The following is a 25,524-nucleotide window of genomic DNA, read 5'->3' as shown; positions in this document are numbered from 1 at the left end:
TTAGAGGATGCAAGAACCAAATCATTCTCAACAAACGTTGCTGGAAAAACTGGGTATCCACATGCAAAAGAATCAAACTGGACCCACATCTTACCCCACAGGCAAAAATCAACTCAAAATGCATTAAGAGTTAAACATAGGGGAAAAAAATTCCTAACACTGGTCTTGGCAATGATTGCTTGGATATGATACCAAAAGCACTGGCAACCAAAGCAAAAGTAGACAAGTGGGACTACATCGAAATAAAAAGCTTCTGGGCTTCCCTGGTGGCGCAGTGGTTGAGAGTCCGCCTGCCGATGCAGGGGACGCGGGTTCGTGCCCCAGTCCGGGAAGATCCCACATGCCGCGGAGTGGCTGGCCCGTGACCCATGGCTGCTGAGCCTGCGCGTCCGGAGCCTGTGCTCCGCAACGGGAGAGGCCACGGCAGTGAGAGGCCCGCATAGCGCAAAAAAAAAAAAAAAAGCTTCTGCACAGTGAAGGAAACAATCAACAGAGTGAAAAGGCAACCTATGAAATGGGAGAAAATATCTGTAAACCGTAGCTGAAAAGGAGTTAATATCCAAATAAATAAGGAACTCTTCCAACTCAATGTTTAAAAATAACCTGATTTAAGAGTGAGCAAAGGACTTGAAATGCCATTTTTCCAAAGAAGACATACAATGATCAACAGGTACATGAAAAGGTAACATCACAGATCATCAGGGAAATGTAAATCAAAACCACAATAAGATATCACCTCACACATGTTAGGATGGCCACTATCAAAAAAATAGAATATGACAAGTGTTAACAAGGAAGTGGAGAAACTAGAACTCCTGTGCACTGTTGGTGGAATGTAAAACAGTGCAGCCGACATGAAGACCCCTCAAAAAATTAAAAACATGATCCAGCAATCACACTTCTGGGGATTCATCTAAAAGAACTGTAAACAGAATCCTGAAGAGATATTTACACTCCCATGTTCACTGCAGCATTATTCACAATAGCTGAGAAGTGAAAACAACCTAAATTTCCATCAACGAAAGCACGAATAAAGAAAATGTGATACACACACACACACACACACACACACACACACACACACACAATGGAATATTATTTAGTCTTAAAAAGGAAAGAAATCTTGCCTTATGCTACAATATGGATGAACTTGGAGGACATCATGCTAAGTGAAATAAGTAACAGAAGGACAAATACTGCATGATTCCATCTATATGAGGTAGCGAAAGGAGTAAAATGCACAGAAGAAGAAAGTAGAATGGTGGCTACCAGGGCCCGGGAGGAGGGAGAAATGCAGAGTTGCTGCTCGACTGGTATAAAGTGTCCGTCACGAAGATGAAAAGGTTCTAGAGATCTGCTGTACGACGACGGGCTTACAGTTAGCAACGCCGTGCCGTATACTTAAAAATTTGTTAAGACGGTAGATTTTATGTTATGTGCTTTTTATAACAAAAAAAGGAAGTAAATCATCCAGAGAATATTTTAAAATGTTTGGAGGCAGATGGCTAAAAGATGTGCACTTTACTGTTAAGTTAGAGGATAACCATTTTAAGGTCAGAGAACTCTGAAAATCTGATGATCCTCCCCCAGGAGGAATAAATTTACCCCCAATTCCCAACCATAAAGTCCAACTGAAGCGTCCCATGTTAATTTTTTAAAATATGAATATGCTATGTGATTATGATTCCTAAGTATGAAAAATGCATAGAAAAGAGGCTAGAAAGAATGGTCTTAAATATGACTAGATACAATGCAATTATGAATGACTTTATTCTTTTCTCAAATATAAAAATTATTATTATAATACCACTACAGAGGAAAAACCGTATCTAATACTGCTTGTAACAAACCAATAATTTAGTCTTTTTTTGGAAATTTGTCAAAATGAAATTTATCTTTAGCACCCTGAAGGAGTGAATGTAACATCCTGCAAACCAAAAATGTGTCTCTTCACAGGGAGAGCCTTGCGATGGAGGTGTAGCATACTAAGAGCACATAGCACTAATTAACTTAGGTCTGTGTAAAGTAACGGATCACTGATAGAAATGCGTCCCTCCCACGTCAACCTTGTCCAGCTGGGCAAGAGCAGGGCAGGTGAGGAAACACATTTTCCAGGAAAGTGGAAGAAAAATACTCAAGCTAAAAATCCATTAAACAGTATATAGCAATACAACATAACAATACATAGATAAAGATACAGAACAGAGCTGAACTTACCCTTCATTTGTCCAGCATTACATGAGTGAAATTTTCTTGAAAAAAATGGAGAAACTCTCTTTAAACTCAAAACTTCTATTTTAATCACATTAAATGGGAAAGTCCTCTAATGGTTTAAAGATTTGTCTTCTTCAACTGTGTACCCAGTTCTTGAAAATCACCAGCATGATTAAGATCCTAATACCCCTAGTCATTCTCAAAAAGAGGTGAACAGTAAGCACATAATCAATGCACTGTAGTGAGAGACCAGAGGGGGAAGACTGATTCTGGGACAAGGAGAGCACAGGCTTCCTGGTGGAGACTTGTAATGGTGGGGGTGAAGGATGAGGAGGACTGCCTCAGAAGAAGCAAAGAGGGAAGAGGAGAAGAATGTTTCTGGAATAGTAAGTGGACTGTTGGAAGGATCTAGAAAAAAATGAAAAACAAGTTGGGTTAGATCATGAGGGGTCCTGAAGAACTATCCAAGGAGTTGGTACCTTCCATAGGGCTGGAGACACTGCTGCACTTCCTTGGGAGGGGAGTAACACAGTTCGATTTGTAGTATGAGCCTATGGGCTGCTTCCTCCTTATAATCTGCTGCAATCTAAAGCTTCAGAAATCCTCATGCTTAGAATCTAACGGCTTCAGAGGCTCTCCTTCAGAACAGAAATCCATGGCTTTTTACTATTGTTATTTATTTATTTTTCAGTACGTGGGCCTCTCACTGTTGTGGCCTCTCCCGTCGCTGAGCACAGGCTCCGGACGCACAGGCTCAGCGGCCATGGCTCACGGGTCCAGCCGCTCCGCGGCATGTGGGATCCTCCCGGACCGGGGCACGAACCCGTGTCCTCTGCATCGGCAGGCGGACTCTCAACCACTGCGCCACCAGGGAAGCCCTACTGTTGTTATTTATTTCCCAGTCCTGTGATGTGGTTAGGAGCTATACTCCCTACTCCTCATGTTTGCAGGTAAAGAGAGTTCCTAAGAATAACCCTCCTGGGGTAAATAACTAATATTTATCATTGGATGTTGAAATATTAACTATGCTTACTGGGATACCAGTTGGAACTAAGATGGAAATTTATGGAAGGCAGTTCACAGTTATCATATTTGGTATTTTTTTCTCCTTCCAAGCAGACTATAATTGGGTAAAACAGCGTGTATATACTGAAAATTCCTGTGGTGGGCCACTGACAACTTCCTGTGAAAGAGAAAAAGAAGGCTATGGCAGTGTTTAAGACATGATAATATCCTGAAGAAATCTGAATTGTCTACAGGGAATTGAGTGCCTTGGGAAGGGATGTGGCCGCCATCATTTGAAGGTTCAAGCCTAGGCTGGTCTGCCACCTGGTGGGATCTGGGGGTTAGCGGAGGGAGATGTTTAAGAGCTGGATAACCCAGAATCAGTTCAGGCTCTGTCATTTACTTACTGTGTGACCAAGAGCAGATTACTTAACCTCTCCAAACCTGCAGTGCCCTCATCTATGTAGCAGGGATAATAACATGACACACTTCACAAGGTTGTTATGAAAAATAAATGAGATGGCATAAGTAGTTCAGTTAGCACTGTGCTTGCCACATAGTAAACATTAATAGAAACCAAAAATAAACATAATTATCATAGGATCATTATGAGGAGAGATTTAAGCTTAAAATGGGAAGGTGTCCTACATGACATTTAAGATCTCTTCTTACGACAAGAATCTACGTGTTTATATTCTCCACTGATGTTTCATTAGAATTAAGGCTATTCTCTGCCTGAAAAGTCATATACATACATATACACACACACATACATGCGCGTGCACGTGTATGTGCATTCATGGTCAGGCAGATGTGTGCACGTATGCACGTGTATGTGCATGTCTGCTAAAGTATTAGCAAGCAGTCCAACAAACAGAACACACATAAAAGATGTTTATAGCAGCCTGCATGTGGTACACGAGTACCAGAGGTTTGTGATTAATTCTGAACATATGAGGTCAGTGGCTCACAGGGCTTCTTCCCCACAGAAATGTCAATAATGAGGACGATCTGGAAACAAGTTTCCCCCTCAGCACAATCACCAACAAAGCAAAGTGATGGAGAATCGGTTTACTTACATGCCCTATCTTCTCTCAGTTTAATGATTAGAAGGTAAAGTGAAATCAAATTATTTCAACTTTTTCAAATTATTTCCACTTTTAAAAGACTTCTATTTTGCAAGTAGAATGCAGTTGACTGAGGTTAAATTCTTCCATGGCAGCTTTAAACTATTTCTTAGGGCTTTTACTACTCTTCTGGAGGCTCAACCATTTAAGACCATTATCTAGAATTAAACGACAGCTTCAATTAAAATATCTAACCAACAAGTATTGTTCCAGTTTTCTATCTTGTGTCCCAGGATTACAAGGCTCAGGTTGGTATAACTGGAAAAATTAAGATTCAGGTCCCATACTTGAGGAGCTGCCAACAAGCCAAATATTAATAATTTTAATAATTTACAAACATATAGTACTCAAGTATTTTCAAAGAACTTCGAACATATTATCTCGCTTGATCTTTATCACAGAAGATAGGTGAGTCTTATATTTTTATCTTCATTTGGAAGATGAGGGAAAACTTTGAGTTCAGAGATGCTAAACCCAAGATCCCATGGCTAATAAATGACAGAGCCAGATTTGGAACCCAAGTTTTTGTCTCAGAATCTAGGACTCTATTGCCCAATACTACTTTTAAAAGAGGCTTATTTATTTTAAGGCTATTTTATGAGCTACAGAGCTCATAAAATAGCTCTGTAGTTAGAGAATGGTATTCAATAAATATTAATTGATGACCTAAGTTTACTGTAATTCAGGACAATATTTTCATGATTAGTTTTACATTTTAATCAAATTTGAATAAACGTTTTTTAACTTAGTTGAAAAAATATTAAATAGATATATTTTATACCACCCTATATATAGTACCTAAGTCTACAAATACTATGTTGGTCATTATCCACCGAAACTAGAGTGGCTAAATACATCCTTCTGCAAATATGGCACTGTGCACCACTCTTCAATTTCCTGTTTTGTGAAAAGATGACCGTGACCTGAGTAAAACCTCAGGAATGATATTAGATCACTTATCTTTGTCACTCTGGATATCAACAAATTAAACTAGGCAACTCCATAAATCATCACACAGGCACACATACACGCACCCAACCCCACCCTTTTGCTACAGTACTGCAACAAAACAAGAAGACAGCCTTCCTTTGTCATTTTTCACCAGTGAAAGTCTTCATCAGACATTTTGCCAAGAAATCTGTCTTGCAGTACCTGATGTGAACTGCAGGAGGTTTCCTAGAGGTCAAAATCAAGAAACTGAAAATGGCCCTCAGCAATGCGCCTATCACGTAGTAGGTACTCAAACACAGGTACGTCATGAACACACACTCCTCTTCTGAATAAAAGATTACAGAAATATCCTCTGCAAGACAACTATTTCCTACTATATATATACCTATTAAAATGGCACTCACAAGTCAAGAGAAAACTACTTCTTCATACTTTGAGGTTCTCCTCGTTATTTGCTGGCCAATACTGATTAACTATCATTTACTTATGGAGATACAGAATGTCATATTAGTATTTTTTACCACTTTTATTCACAACAAGGTTCATTTCTCGAGTTGGTTCTAAGTAAGACTATAACTGGCGTGCAATTCCTATCAAATGCATCAACACCCTTGGGATCTCCATATTTTGCCACTTTCAGGCTTCCTGACCTGGCCTGCCTAAGCTAGGTCTATCAGTTTACCCTTACTGTATGAAGCCCGAAAATGGGCCCCAAAGCCTCTTGTTGTTTTACTTTAAAACAAGGCTAATAAGCATAGGCTCTACAGGGCCTCAACATTCATTGGTTGCAATTCATTTTTTTATAACTGGTGCATTCGAGACATGACATTGTGGTCACTGAACGCTCTCTGCTATCGTAACGAGTTCCTATGGGGATTCCACAGACTCACTTTTGGCACATGAGGATTGAATTCCACAGCTCTATGAATGGCCTCTACTGCATTCATCTCTGCTGTGCTCAGCCCCCGCCGAGATGCAGCCTCGGGAGAGAATCTGAAAAGCAGAAAGACAAACACCATCCAGTTGGGACCACTGCTTGGGCATTAACCTGGAAAGGCGTCTACACATCAAGGGCCCAGAAAACCACAGCGAGCCAAAGGCATGAGCTCTCCAAACCTCCACTACACAGAACCTCTGAGTGACCCCTCAGACAGAGGCCAACAAAAACCCCAGCAGAAGCAGAAAGCGTGCTTGCATCTAATCGCGGCAGGAATTAAATTCAGCTGTGAAGTCTCTCTGTCTAAATAGCTAATCTAAGTTTTCTAGGAGGTACCTGCTTAGGTCAGGGGAGCGGGTAGGACTGACAAGGGCAGACAGTGTAGGAAAAAGAGAAAACTAGGTTACAGAAGAGCGCACTTGGTTAAAAACAGAACTGGGGAGAATTTTAAAGGAGGCTCCCAACCCAATGTCAGTGCTGCGATGGAGGGTTAAGTCTTGCAGCTTCAGCAGCAGGCGAGCCTGCTTGGGGCTGTTCCGGCAGGGGGAGTGTGCATGCCCAAACTGCGGGCGAGACACCTGCCCAAGTGAATGAAAAAAACCAGACCATGCAATCTCTTTCTCACCTCACACCCAGGGCTAACTCCAGAGCTGTGCTTGGCAGGCAGACACCACAGGGGAAGCTGTGACAACCCTGGCCCTGCCCTCCCAAGCTGGAGTCGCTGTGTAGGGAGAAAAGATGTTGCAGTAGGTACTGGCGATCTACAGGATAAAAAAGAATGAAAGAAAATTACTTCGGTCTTGAAGTGCACACACACTTAACAGCAAACCTGTCTGACACAGCAGAGGCTGTTTTCTTTTCCTGTTATCTGCTTTTCAGTGCTACCGAGGGAGTGTATCGGGGAGTGTAAGCGTTTATGAACTCAAAACCAGTTAAGCCATCTATTTTCTTTCACCTGCCAGTCATCTTGGGGGTTTATGGAAATTCTCTATACCATAGTCACCTGCCTGAACAAAACGGGCAAATGTCCCACTGTGATGGTGACTCAAGGTAAACGGATCCTGGGTGGGGAGTTAGTTTGGAATTGATGAGGTAAGGAAAGGGAGATGACCATCCCCTTTTGCCATATTAATATGTTTGTTATGACTACTACCCCATCCTGGACTGCTGGAGGAAGATGAATATGCAAAAAAAATGAATCAAAGAAGGCATTTTGTGTAAGTCCCAAGCAGGCCTTTTGGTATCTACTGTCTGGCAAAAAAAAAATGAAAATAAAAGTCACCTCAGAGGCATGGAGTTTCATATAAATCCCTCTTTAGGAACCCACACACCATTACAATACCTGGCGATATACATTCCCTCCTTCTAGTAGTGAAAGAAAAGAAAATGCAGGTTTTGGAAAATGCATGCTCATAAGCAGGGATCTCATAGACTAAGAAAAACTTGCAGAGAAAGCCCTCAGAGACAACACATCTCCTTCCGTCCAGACCAGCATCTGTACTGCACAGGCTACTATCCACTTACTTGTCAGAGACAGCTCTTGCTTTGAGCAAGGCCGCTGTGTAGCATATTGTTGCCGACTTTGGTAAGCTTATATCTGTTAGAGAGAAAAAAAGTAGGAACTGTTATAAGTCTGTACAAGCAAAGAGCAATGATTTTTTAATACACTAGCATTTTAATCATGTAAGCCTAAAGAGCATAAATTAAGAATAGTTTAACTGTTCCTTATGTATCCAAGTGGTAGGTGAAACTAAGGGTAATTCATACTTTTGTGAATAATTCAAATTTCAAATCCACCACTGTTCAGCAATCATCTTTTATTTAAAATATGGATTTTTCATATGTTGAGTTTATTTAAGCAGAGAATAGCTATAAATACATAAATTTAAATATTACATGAATAGTCTTGATATCAAGAAAGGCAAATAGGACTTCTTTGTTAACTTATAAAATTTCTCAAGAGGCATATGAAATATTAAAGTGAAAAAAATATTATCTGGATTCTTTTTTAAAATATAAGGTTTTTTAGTGATAAATAAATGTATTTAAAAATTATTCTTTAGTGGTCAGATTTAAACCAGATTTCATGAAATTTATATTCAGTTTTTTTGTTAAAATTGGAAAGAGAAATCTTTATGAGGATATATTATGAAATCTTTATAAAACTATACAATTTTTGTTCATTCAAACCCATGATAAAGCCCCTTTCATATGAAGCCTAATTTGTTGCCCAGAAAAACAGTTCCTTTCAGTTTGTATAGAAAATTTCAGATGGAGGGGTGGGAACGGGTACCAGATTCAGATAGAGTTTACAGGCAAATAAAAGCACAGAGTACAACTAAGAGGAGATAAGTGCAAAGACGGTAGCCCCTCTGGGGGCAGGGGGTAGGACTTGTTTTTAAATTATGATCCTATTTCGCACCAGAGCTGTCTTTCTTTAACACTCAGACTAGGTAAAAATATGCCATTCCCAGGTGCTACAAAATTCGCCCGAGGTTAGAAGAACTCTTAACACCTGGAACGCCCTCCAAGTTTCTTTCGGGCTGTTTTCAACTTTAGAAGAATTACATTACGGTAGGGATGAAAAGGAAAGTCCATAACTAGACAAAAGTCAACAGCAGAAGAAAATAATTTCATAAAAGAAAAACAATCTTTCATTCAATAATGAGTATTTACCACCAATTCCAGCATGAGGAATTTCTCTTTGAGGGAAATTTCAATGACATTGATAAAATACAAATCATCAGAGAAAATACCAACACAGAATTGAAAGGGAGAGAGGTCTTTGTAACCCTGATCTCATAAATTATATCCAAACAAAATTTCAGCACCATATGCATACTGTAAAATGGTGTGCTTATGACTAAGAAGGAAAAAAAAATGTCAGACACTCATGGATTTGTCTTGTTGCTTCTCCAACATCTAAACATTTAACCACTTCCCAGTATGTGAAATCAATTCAGGAATCAATTATCTTGATTGCTAGGGTCCACTTATTGATTGTTACTGGAAGATAATTTAAAAAAACTGCAGATAATACACACTCTACTTAAAAGTTCAGACCTTTTTTTTTTTTTTTTTTTTAAACTTCAGACCTTTCATTTAAAAATTATCCAAACCCTGCTTCCACCCTTCCTGGTGTGATCTGTGTTCCTTCTGCGACAACGCAGCACCTTTCTATGAAGTGGGAACAAAGGATTAGTCCTAGAAAGGAGTCGAAACTGAACATAATGGTCAAAATTATTCGAAGGTGGCAGCACAGATGGAACCTCACGTGATAAACTAAAGAAAACCTGTTGTTAAGGATTTAGCTTCTCAATGAGAACGATCATGTTGTTTTGAAGGTTACCTAAGCAAGCAAATGAACACATTCACCCAGTTGGAAATGCAGAAAGAGATACGATTGATGTGTTCCAGCAGAATATTAGAGATGCCTAATCAAAGGTGATCTTTAATCCCCTCACACCCATAGACAGGACATTCACAACTCTGCAACGTTACAACTACTATGGTACATTTTCCCCATTTAATAAAATTTTACCCTTACTCCCTCATTGTATGTAAAGATACTGGTATATGTGCACAGTCATAATGCTTAAAAAAATAAAGAAAAAAATACTTTAATCAATATCAAATGGGAAAAGGAAGAAATATAAATACCCCATTCCCCACCAGTGGCAAGTTCATTCCATTTGTTATCTCTTTAGTATATTATTTTGCTCTCACTATTAAACAAAAATTAAAAACAGCAAACAATTCTTGCATAACTTACTTATATATTTTCAATAGTTTTCTTTTAATTCTTTCAAAGCAATACATCTATTTGGTAATGGTAATTTGTCTCTAAGCAGGGATGAATCATTATAAAGAAACTGATCCTAAATTACCCTTCAGGTAAAGCATCTTGTTCAAAGAAGGTTTTTTGTGTACAACACTTTTTTTTAAATGTGGCAATATAAATCAAATGCTTTAACATTTTGCCTACCCAGCAATTCTACTTCTGAGACTTTATCCTAAGGGAAATCATCACAACTGTGCATGAAGATTTAGCTTTAAGGATGTTGATCACGACATTGTTTCTAACGGTAGAAAACTGGAAACGGCCCAAATGTCAATCATAGGAGAATGGCTAAGGTGCTGCACATCCACAGGGTGCAATTCGATGCAGTCGTTAAATCATGTGGTGGAAAGTATTTTATGACCTGGGGAAATGTTGCATTGTTGTGTACACATCAATAAGTAAAACAAGTTTACAAAAATTATGATTTCACATATTTTTAAAAAAGCATTTTTATGCACAGAGATAAAAAGGCTGGAACTATATATACCAAATATCAACAGTTTTTATTTCTGGGTGCTGGGATTATAGACAATTTTTTTCTATGTTTACCTTCATTTCCAAAGCTTCCTGCGACATACACGTAATAAGTGAATTTTTAAAAGATAACAATGATGCTAAGTGGAAGAATTCTTTCTACAAATTGTCTGCAGCAAGTTCATGGGCAAATATGATACACTGGTGGAGCGAGACACAGACAGCATAAACAGACAAAGGCAGAACTTACACGAAGTGCTGTTAGCCCGCAGATGTAGAAAATTATTTATATACCTTCATGAAAGTTAGTGTATTCCTTTTGTGGTGTGCAGTTGTTAACCGTATTTTAATCTAACAAATGCCTAATATCTAAATCAGAGGCAGGACCTGCATGTTTTGGCTCACTTTTAAGAAAAAACCATATACGTTACCTCTAGGAGAAAGCTAATTATTATGGGCTGCTTGCCCCATGAGCCTTTTTCATTTCTTTAGGGAAAAAGAAAAAAAAGGCTGAGACTTGGTTGTTGTTGCCTATTATAATTATGAAACTTATTATTTTGAAATAATTATGGGGTCATAGGAAGTTGTGAATATAGTACACGGAGTTCTGTGAAGCTTCCTTTAGCGTCCCTCAAATGGTGACAACTCACATAACTGCATTATAACATTAAAAAAACCAAGAAATTGACGTTGGTACAGTACTATTAAGTCAATTACAGACCTTATTCAGTTTTCACCAGTTTTTACATGCATTCCTGTGTGTGTGGTTCTATGCAATTTTATCCCAAGGCTAGATTCATGTAACCACCACTACCATCAAAATACACAACTTTTCCAAAGGAACTTTCTCACGCTACCCCTTTATTTGTACCCTCCCCACCCATACCTGTTCCCAGTGACCACTAATCTGTTCTCTATCTCCATAGACTTGTTTGCCTACTATGATTTTATGCTTTTGCCACCAGGCAAATGGATAAAATGGTAAGGGGAACAGGGTGACTAACCGTACTGATGAAAATGGTAGTATCAGAAGTTTTAAGCAGGAAATAACAACAAATAAGCTGCTTTCCAATATTGCTTGTAATTTATTCAGAAATTTTATTTTGAGGAAGAAACTCAAAATCGTTCTAAGTCCAATTTTGTATGAGCAGACTCTAACTGTGCAGTGCTTTTCTGTCTTTTGAAAGTGGTGTGTAGCTACCGTTATTGCCAGAAAGTTCCCTTAAGAATTAGAATCCAAGGAGGAAATCAAAGTAAATGAGACATCATACACTCATTGTAGAAACAAGGAATGCTGAATAAATGTTTCTCACTTCGGCAAAGCTGAACTGTTGGCGTTAGTTTAATTTTCCTTCCATTTCTTTCCATCTTGTGTTTCATACAGATCCTTTTATGAAAGAAGAACTTTCTCCAAGCATCTTAGGTGTACAAAATCAAATTGTTGTGAAAGTCTTTCCTTAAAATCTACAATCTTGAATTTCATACAACTGGAATCATAGCATGTGTACTTTTGTGTCTGGGTTCTCTCTCTCCAAATGATGTTTCTGAGGTTCATCCATGTTGTAGCGTGTATCAGTACTTCGTTCCTTTTTATTGCCAAGTCGTATTTCATTGTGTGGATATACAATATGTTTATTCTCTTGCTAATTGCTACTTGGATTGTTCTCCAGTTTTGGACTACTATGAAGAAAGCTGTTGTGACTATTCTTGTGTACTGTTTGGTTTTAAAAAAAAACCCTCATTTTTTCTTGGATATGTAACTGGAAATGGAATTGAGTCAGAAGGTAGATGAATGTTTAAACTGGTAGACAGTGCTCCATAGTGGTTGTATGAAGTTTGCAAAGCTAATATACGGCGAGAGAGGTCAGAAAAAGGATGATTTCTGGGTTAGAGGGGCAATTTTCTGAGATGATGGAAAGTTCCATGATTCTGGGCGGTGATCACAGAGGTATATACATAGGTGAAAAGTCATCCCAGTCTACATTTAAGATTTGTGCATGTTACAATATGTAATTTATACCACAATAAAAAAGACGAAAAAAAAAAAAAAGCCAAACCTACAATCCTGTGTCACCTGAAGCTGCCTTCTCTTACTTGCCTTTCATCATTCCGGCCCCTCCATTCTCTCTATGCATCCTTATCTAAAAATTACTTCCTAGTTTAATAAACAGAATCCGATTATGTTTCAGGTTGGCCTTTCAAATACTAAGATGGTTAAATTATCTCCTCTAAACCTAATCTTTTCCAGAATAAATACTTCTAGCCCCCCAACTGACACAGTCTTCAGAGCTTCTCACTTATTTTTGTTACAGAGCCATGGGTGATTTCAAAATATGAGAATTAGAAGTGGAAATAATCATCTGAATCCCTGAAACCCGACAGTACAGAACTCAGGGGAAACGTGCAGTCTGAGCAGCCCTGGCCACGAGCATTCTCTGAGTACTAGTTGGGCTGGCCCTGAAGCTGAGCACCTGGAGCGGTTTGTTCCTACGGTCGTGTGGTCAACAAACCCCTCTGATTCTATTCAAACCAATTTCAGCCAAAGCCAGGTCTTTTCTCTTTTACTTCAGCCATGAGAATTTTTGAACCTAAGAGCAGGATTTCACATTTGACTCCATTAAATTTTAAATCTTAAAATAAAATCTAGGACTTCTCTGATGGCACAGTGGTTAAGAATCCACCTGCCAATGCAGGGGACACGACCCCTGGTCCGGGAAGATCCCACATGCCGCGGAGCAACTAAGCCTGTGCACCACAACTACTGAGCCTGCGCTCTAGAGCCTGCAAGCCGCAGCTACCGAGCCTGCGCTCTAGAGCCTGCAAGCCGCAACTACTGAGCCCACGTGCCACAACTACTGAAGCCCGTGCACCTAGAGCCCGTGCTCCGCGACAAGAGAAGCCAACGCATGCTGCAACTACAGAAAGCCCGCGCCACGTGCAGCAACAAAGACCCAATGCAGCCAAAAATAAAATAAATAAACTTCTAAAAAAATAAAATCTAAACCATTAACTATTAATGGTTTCAGCATATTAGTCCAGGCTATTAGTCATCGTTGTAACTCAACCTACCACTCACGGCTTTGCTCCATATACCTCGTAAGTACACCTTCCTCCCCATATGATTATTATCATCATCAAAATTACTGCTGACATTTATCAAGGGCTTATTAAGTGCCAGGCACTGTTGTTAATCACTTACACACATTAATCCTCAGGGCAACCCTATGAGATAGGACCCACTGCTAGCCCTGTTTTATAGATGGGGAAAGTGAGGCATAGAACAGTTAAGAAATATGCCGACATCACACACTTAGAACAAATAATGAGCTTCCCCCAGAACACACGCTTTTTAACTGTGCTATGCTGTTGACAAGGTCTGATTTAAAAACATACTGACCATAGCAATACCAAGGAGAGAATCCAAAAATGGTATTCTAGAGATCACCCTAAATTTGCAATGGTCTGCAATGATCTATGTGCAACCATTTATTAATAGTTATGATAGGTATTATACCATTAAATTATACCATTTATTAATGGTGTAATAGGCATCATGACCACATTGCTCCACGTTACCTGAAAAGACAGCATTAAAAACATTATCAAAATTCACTTTGCTATAAGGCAGAGACTAACACACCATTGTAAAGCAATTATACTCCAATAAAGATGTTAAAAAATTTTATCAAATGTTTTATTTAAATAAAGATACAAATACTCCCATGGCATTTCTCTAATTCAGAAATATAAAGAAAAATGGCCTTAATAAGAAACATTTAAATATTATTGTATAGACTACAAATATTTTCACATGTACTATCTCATCTGTTTTTATGTCACACAACTTCCTCAGTAAATCCATGCTGGATCTTCAATCACCTCTTTCCTAAGTGTTCATAAACCACATATTTCTCTCCTCTAGAATTTTGCTGGGATTGATTTATTTGTTGAAATTCTTAAAAAAAAAAATCAAAAGTATTGAGGGGAAATAGAAAATAGGAGTGAATAGCTGTATATTCTTATTAACTTATTAACACATTACTTTCTTATCCAGATAGTAGTACTACAAGATAATCAAAGAATTGGACAACAGCACATGACTGTGTAGGTCAGCCCTCAAAAATCTTTCATTTTACAGATAAAAAATACAGGCCCAGGGAAGCTAAATGATATACTTAAGAGCTGCCTAACTAATTAGTGACAGAGATGGTCTTGCAATAGCGTGTCTTTGTCACCATCCCATACTGCCAATGTGGTACTTGCTTTTATTTTCCTTATCATCATTCTCTCATACTTTATCATTTTCCTTGGAAAATGGCTTCACAAATAAAGTCTTGAGACTTTTGCCTCCTCTGAACTTTAGCCACCCAGAACACCTGCTGACAGGTTTCTACCTCACTTGTATATACTTATTTAGCTATTTGTCATTCTGATATTTTCATAAACTTTAATCATTTGTGTTTAATTTTACATTTTTTTCCCAGCGGGAATAACTATAATCTCATCTTTTAGAATCTCTCATCCTTCGTGAACCAATTTCCACTTTAAAAATCTCTGTATCTCCTATGCCACATAGTGTCCGCACAAAGTATTTATTGAATCTCCATTTATGGGTTTATATTTATCTTTCGTTTGAATTAAAAAAAGGGTGCGACTTCTAGTTGTTGTTATTATAAGCTATACGATAACATGCTCTCCTTTAAGGTGCTTCCTTTTTGGTAAGAATTAAATCCAAGGTATTAACCACTCTCAGGCTTTGTCTACTTTGGTTGTAATTAAAGTATAAGACAAGACCTTGTCAGAAGCTTTGCTTTTAGCAAATGAGACTCGTAGATTGACAGGTGCAGGCCTTCACATCGCCTGCTCCAAATTCACCACCTCTGAAGACTAGGTGGACCTTCCACCTGTTCCCCACATTCCACTATGTTTTCCCTCCTCATGTCGTTGTTATGACTCAGCAGAAGTAGGCAGGTGTTGGTGGGTTACATGAATACTGGCAGGCTCTCGATAACATCTTAGTTACATGCCCCCGAAAGACAGATTATCTAAGGCTTATACCGGGTCTACATAGTTAAGAAAGAGATCCCAGGAGAGCAAATGAAATGAAGTAGCTATAGTTTAAAATAGAAAGTTTCGATCACCCAGGAAATAAAAAAAAGTTTCTGCACTGGGATTCCCATTTGTTGTATAAAGAAGAAAAGCCAAACTCTAAAAGCTCTTTTATACTTGTTGGTTGGAAAACCCTGCATATGTTTCCCCGAAGGATAGAATTCTGTTTCTTCGCAGAGTCTGAAATCACCTCCCCTGTCCTCTCCAGCGGCATTCTACTCCTTCACATCTTAGGGCTTTCCCAGCATTCATCTCTCAACCACCTCAAGTCAAAAAAGGGTAGAGTGTGAATCCACTGTGCCACTCCCCTCACTCTGGGGGCAGGCTGAAGCCCCTCCTCTGCTGACATTGCCTCCAAGTCTCTCCATGGTCTCCAGAACAAAATCCAAACTAGATCCAAAGCTTTTTGAGGCCTGGCCCCTGCTTAACTCACCCAGTGCAAGTTCAGCCCTTTGCTACAGCCTCTGTCTTCCCTCTGCTCTGTGGGAAAGAGTTCTCCTCACAAGCTGTGTCAAAACTGCCCTGAACCTCTGGACATATTCTCTTTGCCTCCAGCACCTGCGCTATCTGGCTCAGCACAGATCCCACCTCCACTGGAGTGGCTTCCCTCATTACCCTGGATGAGGTGTCCCTTCCATCTTGGGTTAAACTCTATCAGTCTTTACACTTTACAGCGATTGTCCATTCTCTTATTTCCCTCTCCTACTTACGTGGTGTGCTTTAGGGGTAAAAGCTGTGTTTCTTCATCACTTTGTACCCACAACACAAAGCAATGTTTGAAACATAGTTGGTGGTCAGTGTTTGCTGAATAAAATCCTAAGGTAATGTACTAACATATCAAATCACTTGATATTACCTTCCTTCAACATGCAAACATTTACTTCTAATTTAGCTTCTGGGAGCCAAAAGTGATCAGTGTTGATGGGTGCTTTAAGAGGGAGTCATAAACTTGTTATTTCTCAACACGTATACTTCCTCTATCTTTGCTTACAGCATTCCGGTAGAAGGCATGACATTGGACTGTGCTCTAAATCTAGATGTCTATTTGAAAAGGCAGTGGAATGAAAAAGTGGGGCAGGAAGAAGGCAAGAGTAAAAGCTGAAACAAGGTTGAAGAAAAGTAGAATTTTTGTCCAGAAACAAGGAAGGCAAACCACACATCTTCTGGCTCCCAGGGACCCTTTACGAGAATGATGCTGCTGAAAAAAAAAAAAAAAGTCATCTCAGGGAGGATGACTGTTAAGTTTTCAAAAGTCCTAAATGGCTCATAAGATCAAACCTGCAATTCAATGAAATAATCTTAGGACAAATTTATGTAATTATGAGTAAAACTGTCAATTTGATGTGTCTCAGAAAACCCATGGGGCAAAACTTTAGATAGGACAGAATTTTTCCAGGGATAATCTTTTCGCCTTATTTCCTTTTGTTCATCTGCAATAATAATAACAATCAAGATGTAATTTTAAAAGGACCATTACTTTCCCTGTGCATGAGATTAGTCAACTGAGGGTCAATTTTACATCTCTACTTCTAAAAGAATGTTTTCAAGGGTGGCAACCAGCAGATAAGTCCCAAAGCACCTCACAAGTAAGGACACTACGTCATAGTGCATCTCCATCTAACAAGCTGTTCGTTCACCATGGATGCTCTGAACACCTACTGTAGTACATAAGTGTCCAAGAGGAAGAGGACACAGGGCTTGCTCTCAAAGAGTTTCTTTCTCTGTACTTCCCCCAGCATGTTTCAAACTGATTCACTGAGCACGGATTCATCCCACCTCGACTCACCATGCGTTGTTTTTTGTTTTTAACATCTTTCTTCAATAGACCGAAAGCTTCTTGGCGACACAGAGTAAATCATATTCATCTCTGAATGTGGAAGCACCTAAAAGTTAGTATCTTCAACATAAAGGTTTGATAGATCCTTGCTGAATTAATTTGAAAAAATTAACCTAATTACTCTTATAACCATTTAAGATTACATAGTATCAAGCATCACTTTTCTTGGTTGCCCAGCAAATTGATATACTTGAAGTTTGTGTAGCCTTGACAGACGCTTTTAGAGCCACGAACTGACTAACCAAACAAACAAAATTGAAAAACAAACGAATGAAAATGCAGCCCACTTCTCCTTCCTGTTTGTGGACTGTAATGTCTTATTACTGTACCATTATGTGATGCTGTCCTCCATGTGACTGTCTTCAAGAAAATTTCTCAGTTTACTCCTGTTCATGATATGATGCAATGAAAACAACAGGTATGTAAAATTCTGTCCTTAGATTTTTTTGGGGGGGTTCCAGACAGTATGAAGTCTTTCTGTCCCACCTTCAAAAAGTCAATCTAAGGTCCCCTTTCAACCAAAGGTGAAAACTCCACTGAAGAAATAGAAAGGACTGATATACTAGAACCTCAAAATGATGTGCCACCTGGGATGGGGAAATACTACATGATCTTGGTAACCTGGAGGAGGGGGAGAGGCAGGCAACACGGATTCAACTATCATGCTACAAAGCCAAACAACAGATCTTGTTTGCAACTTTGGAATTGGATTACCCCAAAAGGTCTGTGTCAGGAGGCCCTTCTGTGGCTGGTGCCCTGGAGCCAAATATGGCAGTTTATGTGATGGTGATGGCCAGCTAAGGAGGGATGTTACCTTGGTAAATTATGATAACTGGGCAGTAAGGATTACTAAAGCCAGCATAAATTTAGAGGGTTTGTTCATGTGCCAACTCTGCGAATCACAGATGTATGCATTCATAAAATGTCTTCCATCATCAGAGACTGTAGAAGTTTTTCACGTACACAGTCTTCACTGAAATAGCCTCTGTTATCAGAACTCCCACTCATTTCATGTATAGTATATACATGCCCTTTGTAACCTCAAAGGCCTAGTCCTCTTGATGGATCTAACTCTTAGTTTCCAAGTCAGCAGGGCACCCACTGCAAAGCTATACAGGGCCATCACTTCTCAGTCACTCGCGCTTACCAGCCTGAAGCCATAGCCCATGGTGTCAGTGCTGATAATTATTTTCTTCTTTGAAGCAGCAACGGGATTACCTGCCTATCTTTTACACAAGGATTCTCTTCAGCATTTGCCGGGTATCCTTGATCTTTTCCATAAGAGCCAGGCCAGGGAAGGGAGCTGGACTAGGCTTCGAGTCTGTCATTAGGGACTGATGACACTTCCAACCCTCTTTCTTGAATGCAGCCTCCTTTTGTAGTGGATATGTGTCAGAAGCTGCCTGTGCCTATGGCATCAGAACTCACATCTATACATACACTTGACCGAAAAGCACCATTTTGGAGGTCTGGACAGCCTGACGCTGACCGCTTCAATACAGATTTTTTTTTTTTAATATTTATTTATTTTATTTGGTTGTGCCAGGTCTTAGTTGCGGCTCGAGGGCTCCTTAGTTGTGGCATGTGAACGCTTGGTTGTGGCATGCATGCGGGATCTAGTTCCCTGACCAGGGATCGAACCCGGGCCCCCTGCACTGGGAGCGTGGAGTCTTAACCACTGTGCCACCAGGGAAGTCCCGTCAATAGAGATTTTATTCACTGGTCCTTCTGGCGTCTCAAATCCCTCTTATTCCACAAACATAAATGGAAAACAGCCTAACCAAAAGACAGGGTATCCAGTGACCATTTCAGAGGAATGGAGATGATAGTTGAGTAACTTGTACTAGTTATAAGGCCCTGGGCAACGAACAAAGTGTACAAAATTTTTACTTATAACTACATGCTGACTCTGCAAACCAATGATTAGCAAAAAGCTTATTCTCTGAATAGTCTCAACATAGAGTGATTCCCTCATGCTTTCTTTAGAATTTCTGTTTTCAATCTACTGAGATGAAAGTATTTCCCCCAATGTTACAAACATGTCTTGTTCTTGAAAGTATACCCTTTGCACATTGCCAGATGGTAGATAATAATGCTAATTTAGGATGGGCTTGATGGCACCAGTAAAAATGGTCTTGATATAGTTGTTGCATTTATATAGTATTCGTGACTATAAAAAAGACCAGCTGTCCCTCACAGGGAAGTTCCTGCCCCCAAATTTAGGGCAATCACTAAATGACCTAATGGAGTAAATATCGAAAAGAGCTTGGATTTGTATTTCTATTGGTACAAATTGCCCCAAGGCTGAAACAATTTGTCTTTTGATCAGGAGTGAAAATGTTGGGCATTTTTCCTTTTTCAGCTTTCCAAATGTTAGAGTTGTTTATAGATAAAACTAAGCATTTCCATTCTTACCAAATATCTACACATATGTCCTATGAGATCTAAAATTAATTTTAATAACAGGCCATAACAATTTTGGGGGGGGCAAAAGACTGGGCTTTTATGCTCTCATTTTAACTGACATTTTATGTATGGTTTTCCATTTGAACAAAATGGATTGAGAACAGAGGTGAAGTTCAGGAGTGGTCACCTTAGCGCTTTATAATGGTTAATAGTTACTGAATTCTTACTGTATGGCCCACACTGTTCTAAACATTTACCATGGATTAACCGCTTTAATCCTCACAACAAATTCCCGGCTGCGTGATCCTGGGCAAGTTACTTAGGCTTTCTAAGCCTCGATTCCATTTCCAGAGAAAGAAATGGAAGCTTAGAAGGTTAAGTGATTTGCTGAAGTTCACTCAGCCAGTGAAAGGCAGAGCTGGGACTTGATCTCAGCAGGTCTTCCCCACCAACAGGACTGCCTTTGGCATCCTCAGGGATCACTAACTAGAGACAGAACTAGACACTCCCAAAGGAAATGCTCACAAAATTAGCACTCACATTCCTATTCACTTGCTCTGTGAGATTCTTCTAAAATTGAAATGGGCAAATGATAATGAATAAGAAACGCATGAATTCTTTTCCCCATTCCCACCCTAATCTTTGAGACTTAAGCTTTCAACCTAGGTGGCCTATAAACTTCTTTGAAAGGCAATCCAAAGCTTGCAACAACTTTCTCAATGGCTTTGAAAAGAAGGTTCTGATGGCTTAATGATCTTAAAAAACATTTCTGTCTTTATAGCTAATGTATGACTGAAAAAAAAAAGATAAATCTCCAATTAAATGGACATCATACATCAAATCCCCTTTGTGACTAAAGAAATCAGGTACATGTTGAAGATAGAAAGACATATTTTGAAGATGGTTTCAGAAAGATAAGCAAATATCGATATGCCCAATTCTTAAGGAACGATTTTAAAAGAATCTTAAAAGACAATTTGGCATTATTGAAATTCTGCACCACGGCTCCAGCCCGCCTAATTCATGCCTTTGTAAGAGGAGTGAGAGAGGGAGTGAAAGTCACTTCAGCAAGGCTTACATTTATGAAAAACACATGGGCTTTTAAAGCCAGCTAAACCTGAATTTGCATCTCAGTTCTACAGTTTTCAAGGAATGTGGTCTTGAAAGTTACTTAAATTCACAAGCCTCAGTTTCTGCATCTGCTAAAATGGAATAACTACCTCCTTGCAAAGACACTGTAAGGGTTATAGGTAGTGTGTGCAATGTGCTTGGCACGTGGTAGGTTCTCAACAAACTGTAGCTGATAATAACAACAAGAACAGTGTTAATAAAAACAATAAAAAATACTGCCAACAGCAGAGACCAGTGGAAGTATGATGATGGTTAAGAGGACGGGCCAGGGGTCAGACCACCTCAGCTTTTATCCTGGCTTTCCTTTCCTCATATAATTCACATCTTATTGAACAAAGACTGTTCTCAGTTTATCTCTGCTCTCATAACGTAACATCTCCAGGGCTTTACTTGACATCTTAGGCTCTTCACTTCAGCAAATTACTTAACTCTTCTCTGTACCAGTAACCACAGCTGTAAAATGGGGCTAATAATAGTATCTGCCTCATATGTTTGTGGTGAGAATAAATGAGTCCATCCACATAGAGCTTAGAACCACGTCTGACCCTGACACATTATAAGAACTCAATGCTAGCTGTTTTTTTAGTTATTGTGTGAAGGACACTCCAAAACCAACACCAATCACCTGGATAAAAACTGCCCACCCATAATGTTGTTTAACAAATTGAAACTAGAAGAGCATGGAAACTCCTGAGGCTGGCAAGACAGCATTTCAGACTAATGGCTAGAATAATATAAGATCAGAAGTTATCTCAAGGGAAAAAATCAAAATTAGACTGCAGTTTACAAGGAGGCGTGATCAGTTACCTGGTAATCCTACTAAGAATGCAGGGTTGCCAAAGGGCTCCACTGTAAAAGGACTTTGTAAATGTCACTTTTAAAAGTCAAAGCAAATAAAAAAGTGAAGAAGAATAAGAATGAGGCAAAGGGAATACAGGTTGCCTTCCTCCTTTCCTCAGAACATGTTGTGTTTTTTTCCCCCATGCTTTACCGTATTTCTAAATCCTTTTTGCAAAGGTCAGAAAAGCAGCACTAATCCCATTGTGTCACCTCTCAACATACTACTTAAAAAAATTCAGCTACCTAGCAAATGTAATAAAGAAGGATGGCTGTACCCATAAAACATCCAAGAAACAGCTACCAAACCAGAGCATTCCAATTTGCAAAGATAACATATAATCCTGCTGCTTTGGGTGTGGCTCGATGGCGAGGGATGGTGAGGCTGGGATTCAAAGTGCTGTCTCCAGCATCTCATGGATTAGGATGATGACATCTGAACCAGGGTGAAGAACAGGGCACCCCCATTGCTGTCTGCACTCCAAGCCCTCTGAAGCACCCACTTTCTAACACAGGGACAGAAAATGGGACCAGAACTGGGTCAAGGTCCTTTGGGTCTCCAGGAAAAGCAGCAGGGATGAACTTGAAAGAGCCCATTTTATGGTACGGGGTGAGGAAGAAGAGGCATGCGTTTAATAGTCTTGTGTGGTTGCAGCTCACTCCTCAAGCAACAGTAACTTCAGCAGCCACTTCATTATAGTTCTACTGTAAATGACACTGGCCTAAGCCAAGTCTGTACCAAAACACCCTCCAGAATTCAGCTGGGGTTAGGTCATCTGCAGTCTATTGACAACTGCTGAACTTAAAACCCCTAACGAGGTATCTCAGCAACAGTATGTGTCCTGCCACTAATGAGGCTCTTTTTCCATGAATAATGAATAAGAACATCATCTCTGTTGCCAGGTACAAACATAAACAAAGCTCAACACAAGGGCCTTGGTATGGTGAGTTTGTCCATTTGCAACAAAGGAATTTTGCAAAGTGAGAGCCAAGTTTTAGTGGAGGGTGGGACAAGCTCTTGTAACGAATAATGTGGACATATGTTATCAGAATCTAATAAATCAGCTTTTGGTTGTTGTGGAACAGAGGCTGTGCAAAGGGATAGAGAGAGACAACAGAAAGCTCCAAATGAGTTCATTTCTTTATTTTACGCTCAGTCTCGTAACACAAGCTGATGATTTCTGTAATGAGCCAAAATCTTCATGAAAGGAGCCTTAGGAGATTTGAGATCCCAAAGGCTCTGTTGGTTAAATCTTTTCTTAAGCCTTGATGTATCAGGCTGAGGGCAGGTCGGCGCTGGGGATGAGAACACTGGAACCTTGCCATGACACTGATGGCTACGGGGCAGCATGTGGAAAAGTGCATGGCCACTTGAACCCATGTGCTGGGTTCTGCTGGTACTAAAAGGCCTGTAATGTATGAGCATTTTGCCTCTAAGGTAGTTTCCTGGCTTAGACTCCCAAGGTCATCCCAACAGAGATTCCACATATAAACAGAGAACAAAAGTGAGCTGACATGAAGGCCAAACAGTCTTTATTTTGTTTACTATAAAGTGTGCCACAAATACTTTTGTCTCTTTCTAAAATCAGTTCCATATTAGGTAGCGTATATCTTGTTACACAGGGTGCTCATGTTTGCACAGGCCAAGTGATGCCATCACTGGCGGACGGGTTTTAGTTTCCATCAGTTTGAGCAAGAATTAACAATAAAATAAAACAAAAACAGTCTCGTGATGCCTCAGTTCCTCCAACTGCAGGGGTAACAACTCTAACCTATTTCAGAGATTCCTTGTGAAGAACTGTAGGTCAAAAACAAGACTCAAATAGTATAGTTTGCCCTATATGTTTGATGACTATTTTGACCTGAATAATTATTTTTTTATTTTTATAAATTAATTTTATTTATTTATTATTTTTGGCCGTGTTGGGTCTTCGCTGCTGTGCGCGTGCTTTCTCTAGTTGAGGCGAGCAGGGGCTACTCTTTGTTGCGGTGTGCGGACTTCTCGTTGCCGTGGCTTCTCTTGTTGCGGAGCACGGGCTCTAGGCACGTGGGCTTCAGTAGTTGTGGCTCGCAGTCTTTAGGGCACAGGCTCAGTAGTTGTGGCGCACGGGCTTAGTGACTCCGCAGCATGTGGGATCTTCCCAGACCAGGGTTCAAACCTGTGTCCCCCGCATTGGCAGGGGGATTCTTAACCACTGTGCCACCAGGGAAGTCCCCCTGAATAATTCTTTAAATGCACTAAAGGTGCTTACTTAAGAAAAAATATTGTATAAAGTAAACAATGATCATAAGTAATCACTCCCTAATATCCATTTTAAAAGCAAATATATTTATTTTCAGGAGACAGTTAATAAAATATGGCAGAAGAGTATGAAATTCTGCAGAGATTCCAGAAGCTAAGTCATGGCAGGTAATTATGTAGAAAATTTTTGTACAATTAATCAAATAGTAAATTCACAGACAATGGCAATATGAGCGGAAGAGTTTTCAAATATCTAGGAGATGTCAGCTTACTTTTTCTGGTTTATTAAGAAGAGGCAAAATGTTATTCTGTGCTCATGGGTGAGGAACCAGAATGGCAAAGCCTCTCATGAAGAAATGGGGGTTATTCTGCTAATGAGGAGAAGACCTGGGATGAAAGGGCCATGATCTTATCTTCAAATATTACTGAACTGTCACAAGGTTTGTAGCAAGAGCTACCAGCTGTTCCATTGCTTTGAAGGATCAACATAACCAACAGGTAGTGGTCACAGTCAGCCGATCAGGGGTCACAGCAGGAGCTCAAACAGTCAGTGCTGTTCCAGCAAGGTACATGCTACGTGCAGAGGTTCTGAGTGATTCCTGACCACGGAAATCAGGTGGAAATTCTCTAAGAGGATAGTCATCAAAGTGCTGTGCTATAAAAATGATCCTTCTGATCTAATCATTGAAATACACCTAGAAGAGAGGAATACTCAAGTAGATAAAAGTACCCAAGGACTTACCATCATACTTTGCTAAGACTGCCTGAACATCAGCATATGCTTGTAGTTCCAGAAGGGCTTCTAAAAGGTTTTCATGGATGTTGAACATGCTCAGGAGAGGGAACTCCTTCATTAACTAGGAAAGAAGAAACCAAGGAATAATTAATATATGTTTCTTATCTTTTTAAAGTATAACTAATACTGAGTTATATTCATACACTATATTTAAAAGTATAATGTAATTTTTAGAAGTATAATTAATACTGAATGATAAGCATTCATATCAATTATTATGTTGTGAAGCAATAAATGCTTAAATTTTTTCCTGCTATTTTGGAAAAATGGCAACTTTGAATTTGTGAGGAAGTAAGGTGGGAGAAATTCCAAAAGTGAGGAGTTTTTATGAACACTGAGGAACATGTTTAGAGGTAGTACTGAATAATGTTAAAATGCCTTAAAGGTCAAATCAAGTGAAGGCTGAAAACCATCTCATAGGTGTTAACAGTTAGCAGTTTTGGATGGAAGCCAGAGGGTAGAAGGGGAAACAAAAGGCACTACTCTTCTGAGCAGCCTGGTGACCAAGTTAAGGAGAAAAAGTAGGAAAATAACTAGAAGGTGATATGTGTTGAGAAAATTTGTAGGTAGTGAGACAGGGAATGTTAGTAAAAGAAGAGGATGTTCAGGAGTTCCTG

The 25,524-nt window shown here is 39.5% G+C and overlaps 1 protein-coding gene across 5 annotated transcripts in view; it reads right to left on the bottom strand.

The window, feature by feature from the left end:
* The window catches only part of ST7 (suppression of tumorigenicity 7), a 262,107-nt gene that overhangs the window by 30,322 nt on the left and 206,261 nt on the right, over positions 1–25,524 (bottom strand). For all 5 annotated transcript variants that reach the window (XM_065883500.1, XM_065883501.1, XM_065883498.1 and 2 more), the window contains 3 exons: positions 24,854–24,968; positions 7,759–7,831; positions 6,188–6,290 (listed from right to left, as the gene is read on the bottom strand). In XM_065883500.1, the coding sequence (XP_065739572.1) occupies positions 6,188–6,290; positions 7,759–7,831; positions 24,854–24,968 (291 nt within the window). The remainder of the gene's footprint in view (positions 1–6,187; positions 6,291–7,758; positions 7,832–24,853; positions 24,969–25,524) is intronic.

The sequence above is a fragment of the Phocoena phocoena genome, chromosome 9, assembly GCF_963924675.1.
Source record: "Phocoena phocoena chromosome 9, mPhoPho1.1, whole genome shotgun sequence".
NCBI classification, from domain to species: Eukaryota; Metazoa; Chordata; class Mammalia; order Artiodactyla; family Phocoenidae; genus Phocoena; species Phocoena phocoena.
The sequence above is the reverse complement of the archived record's forward strand: the minus strand, read 5'-3'. Positions and strand labels throughout refer to the sequence as shown.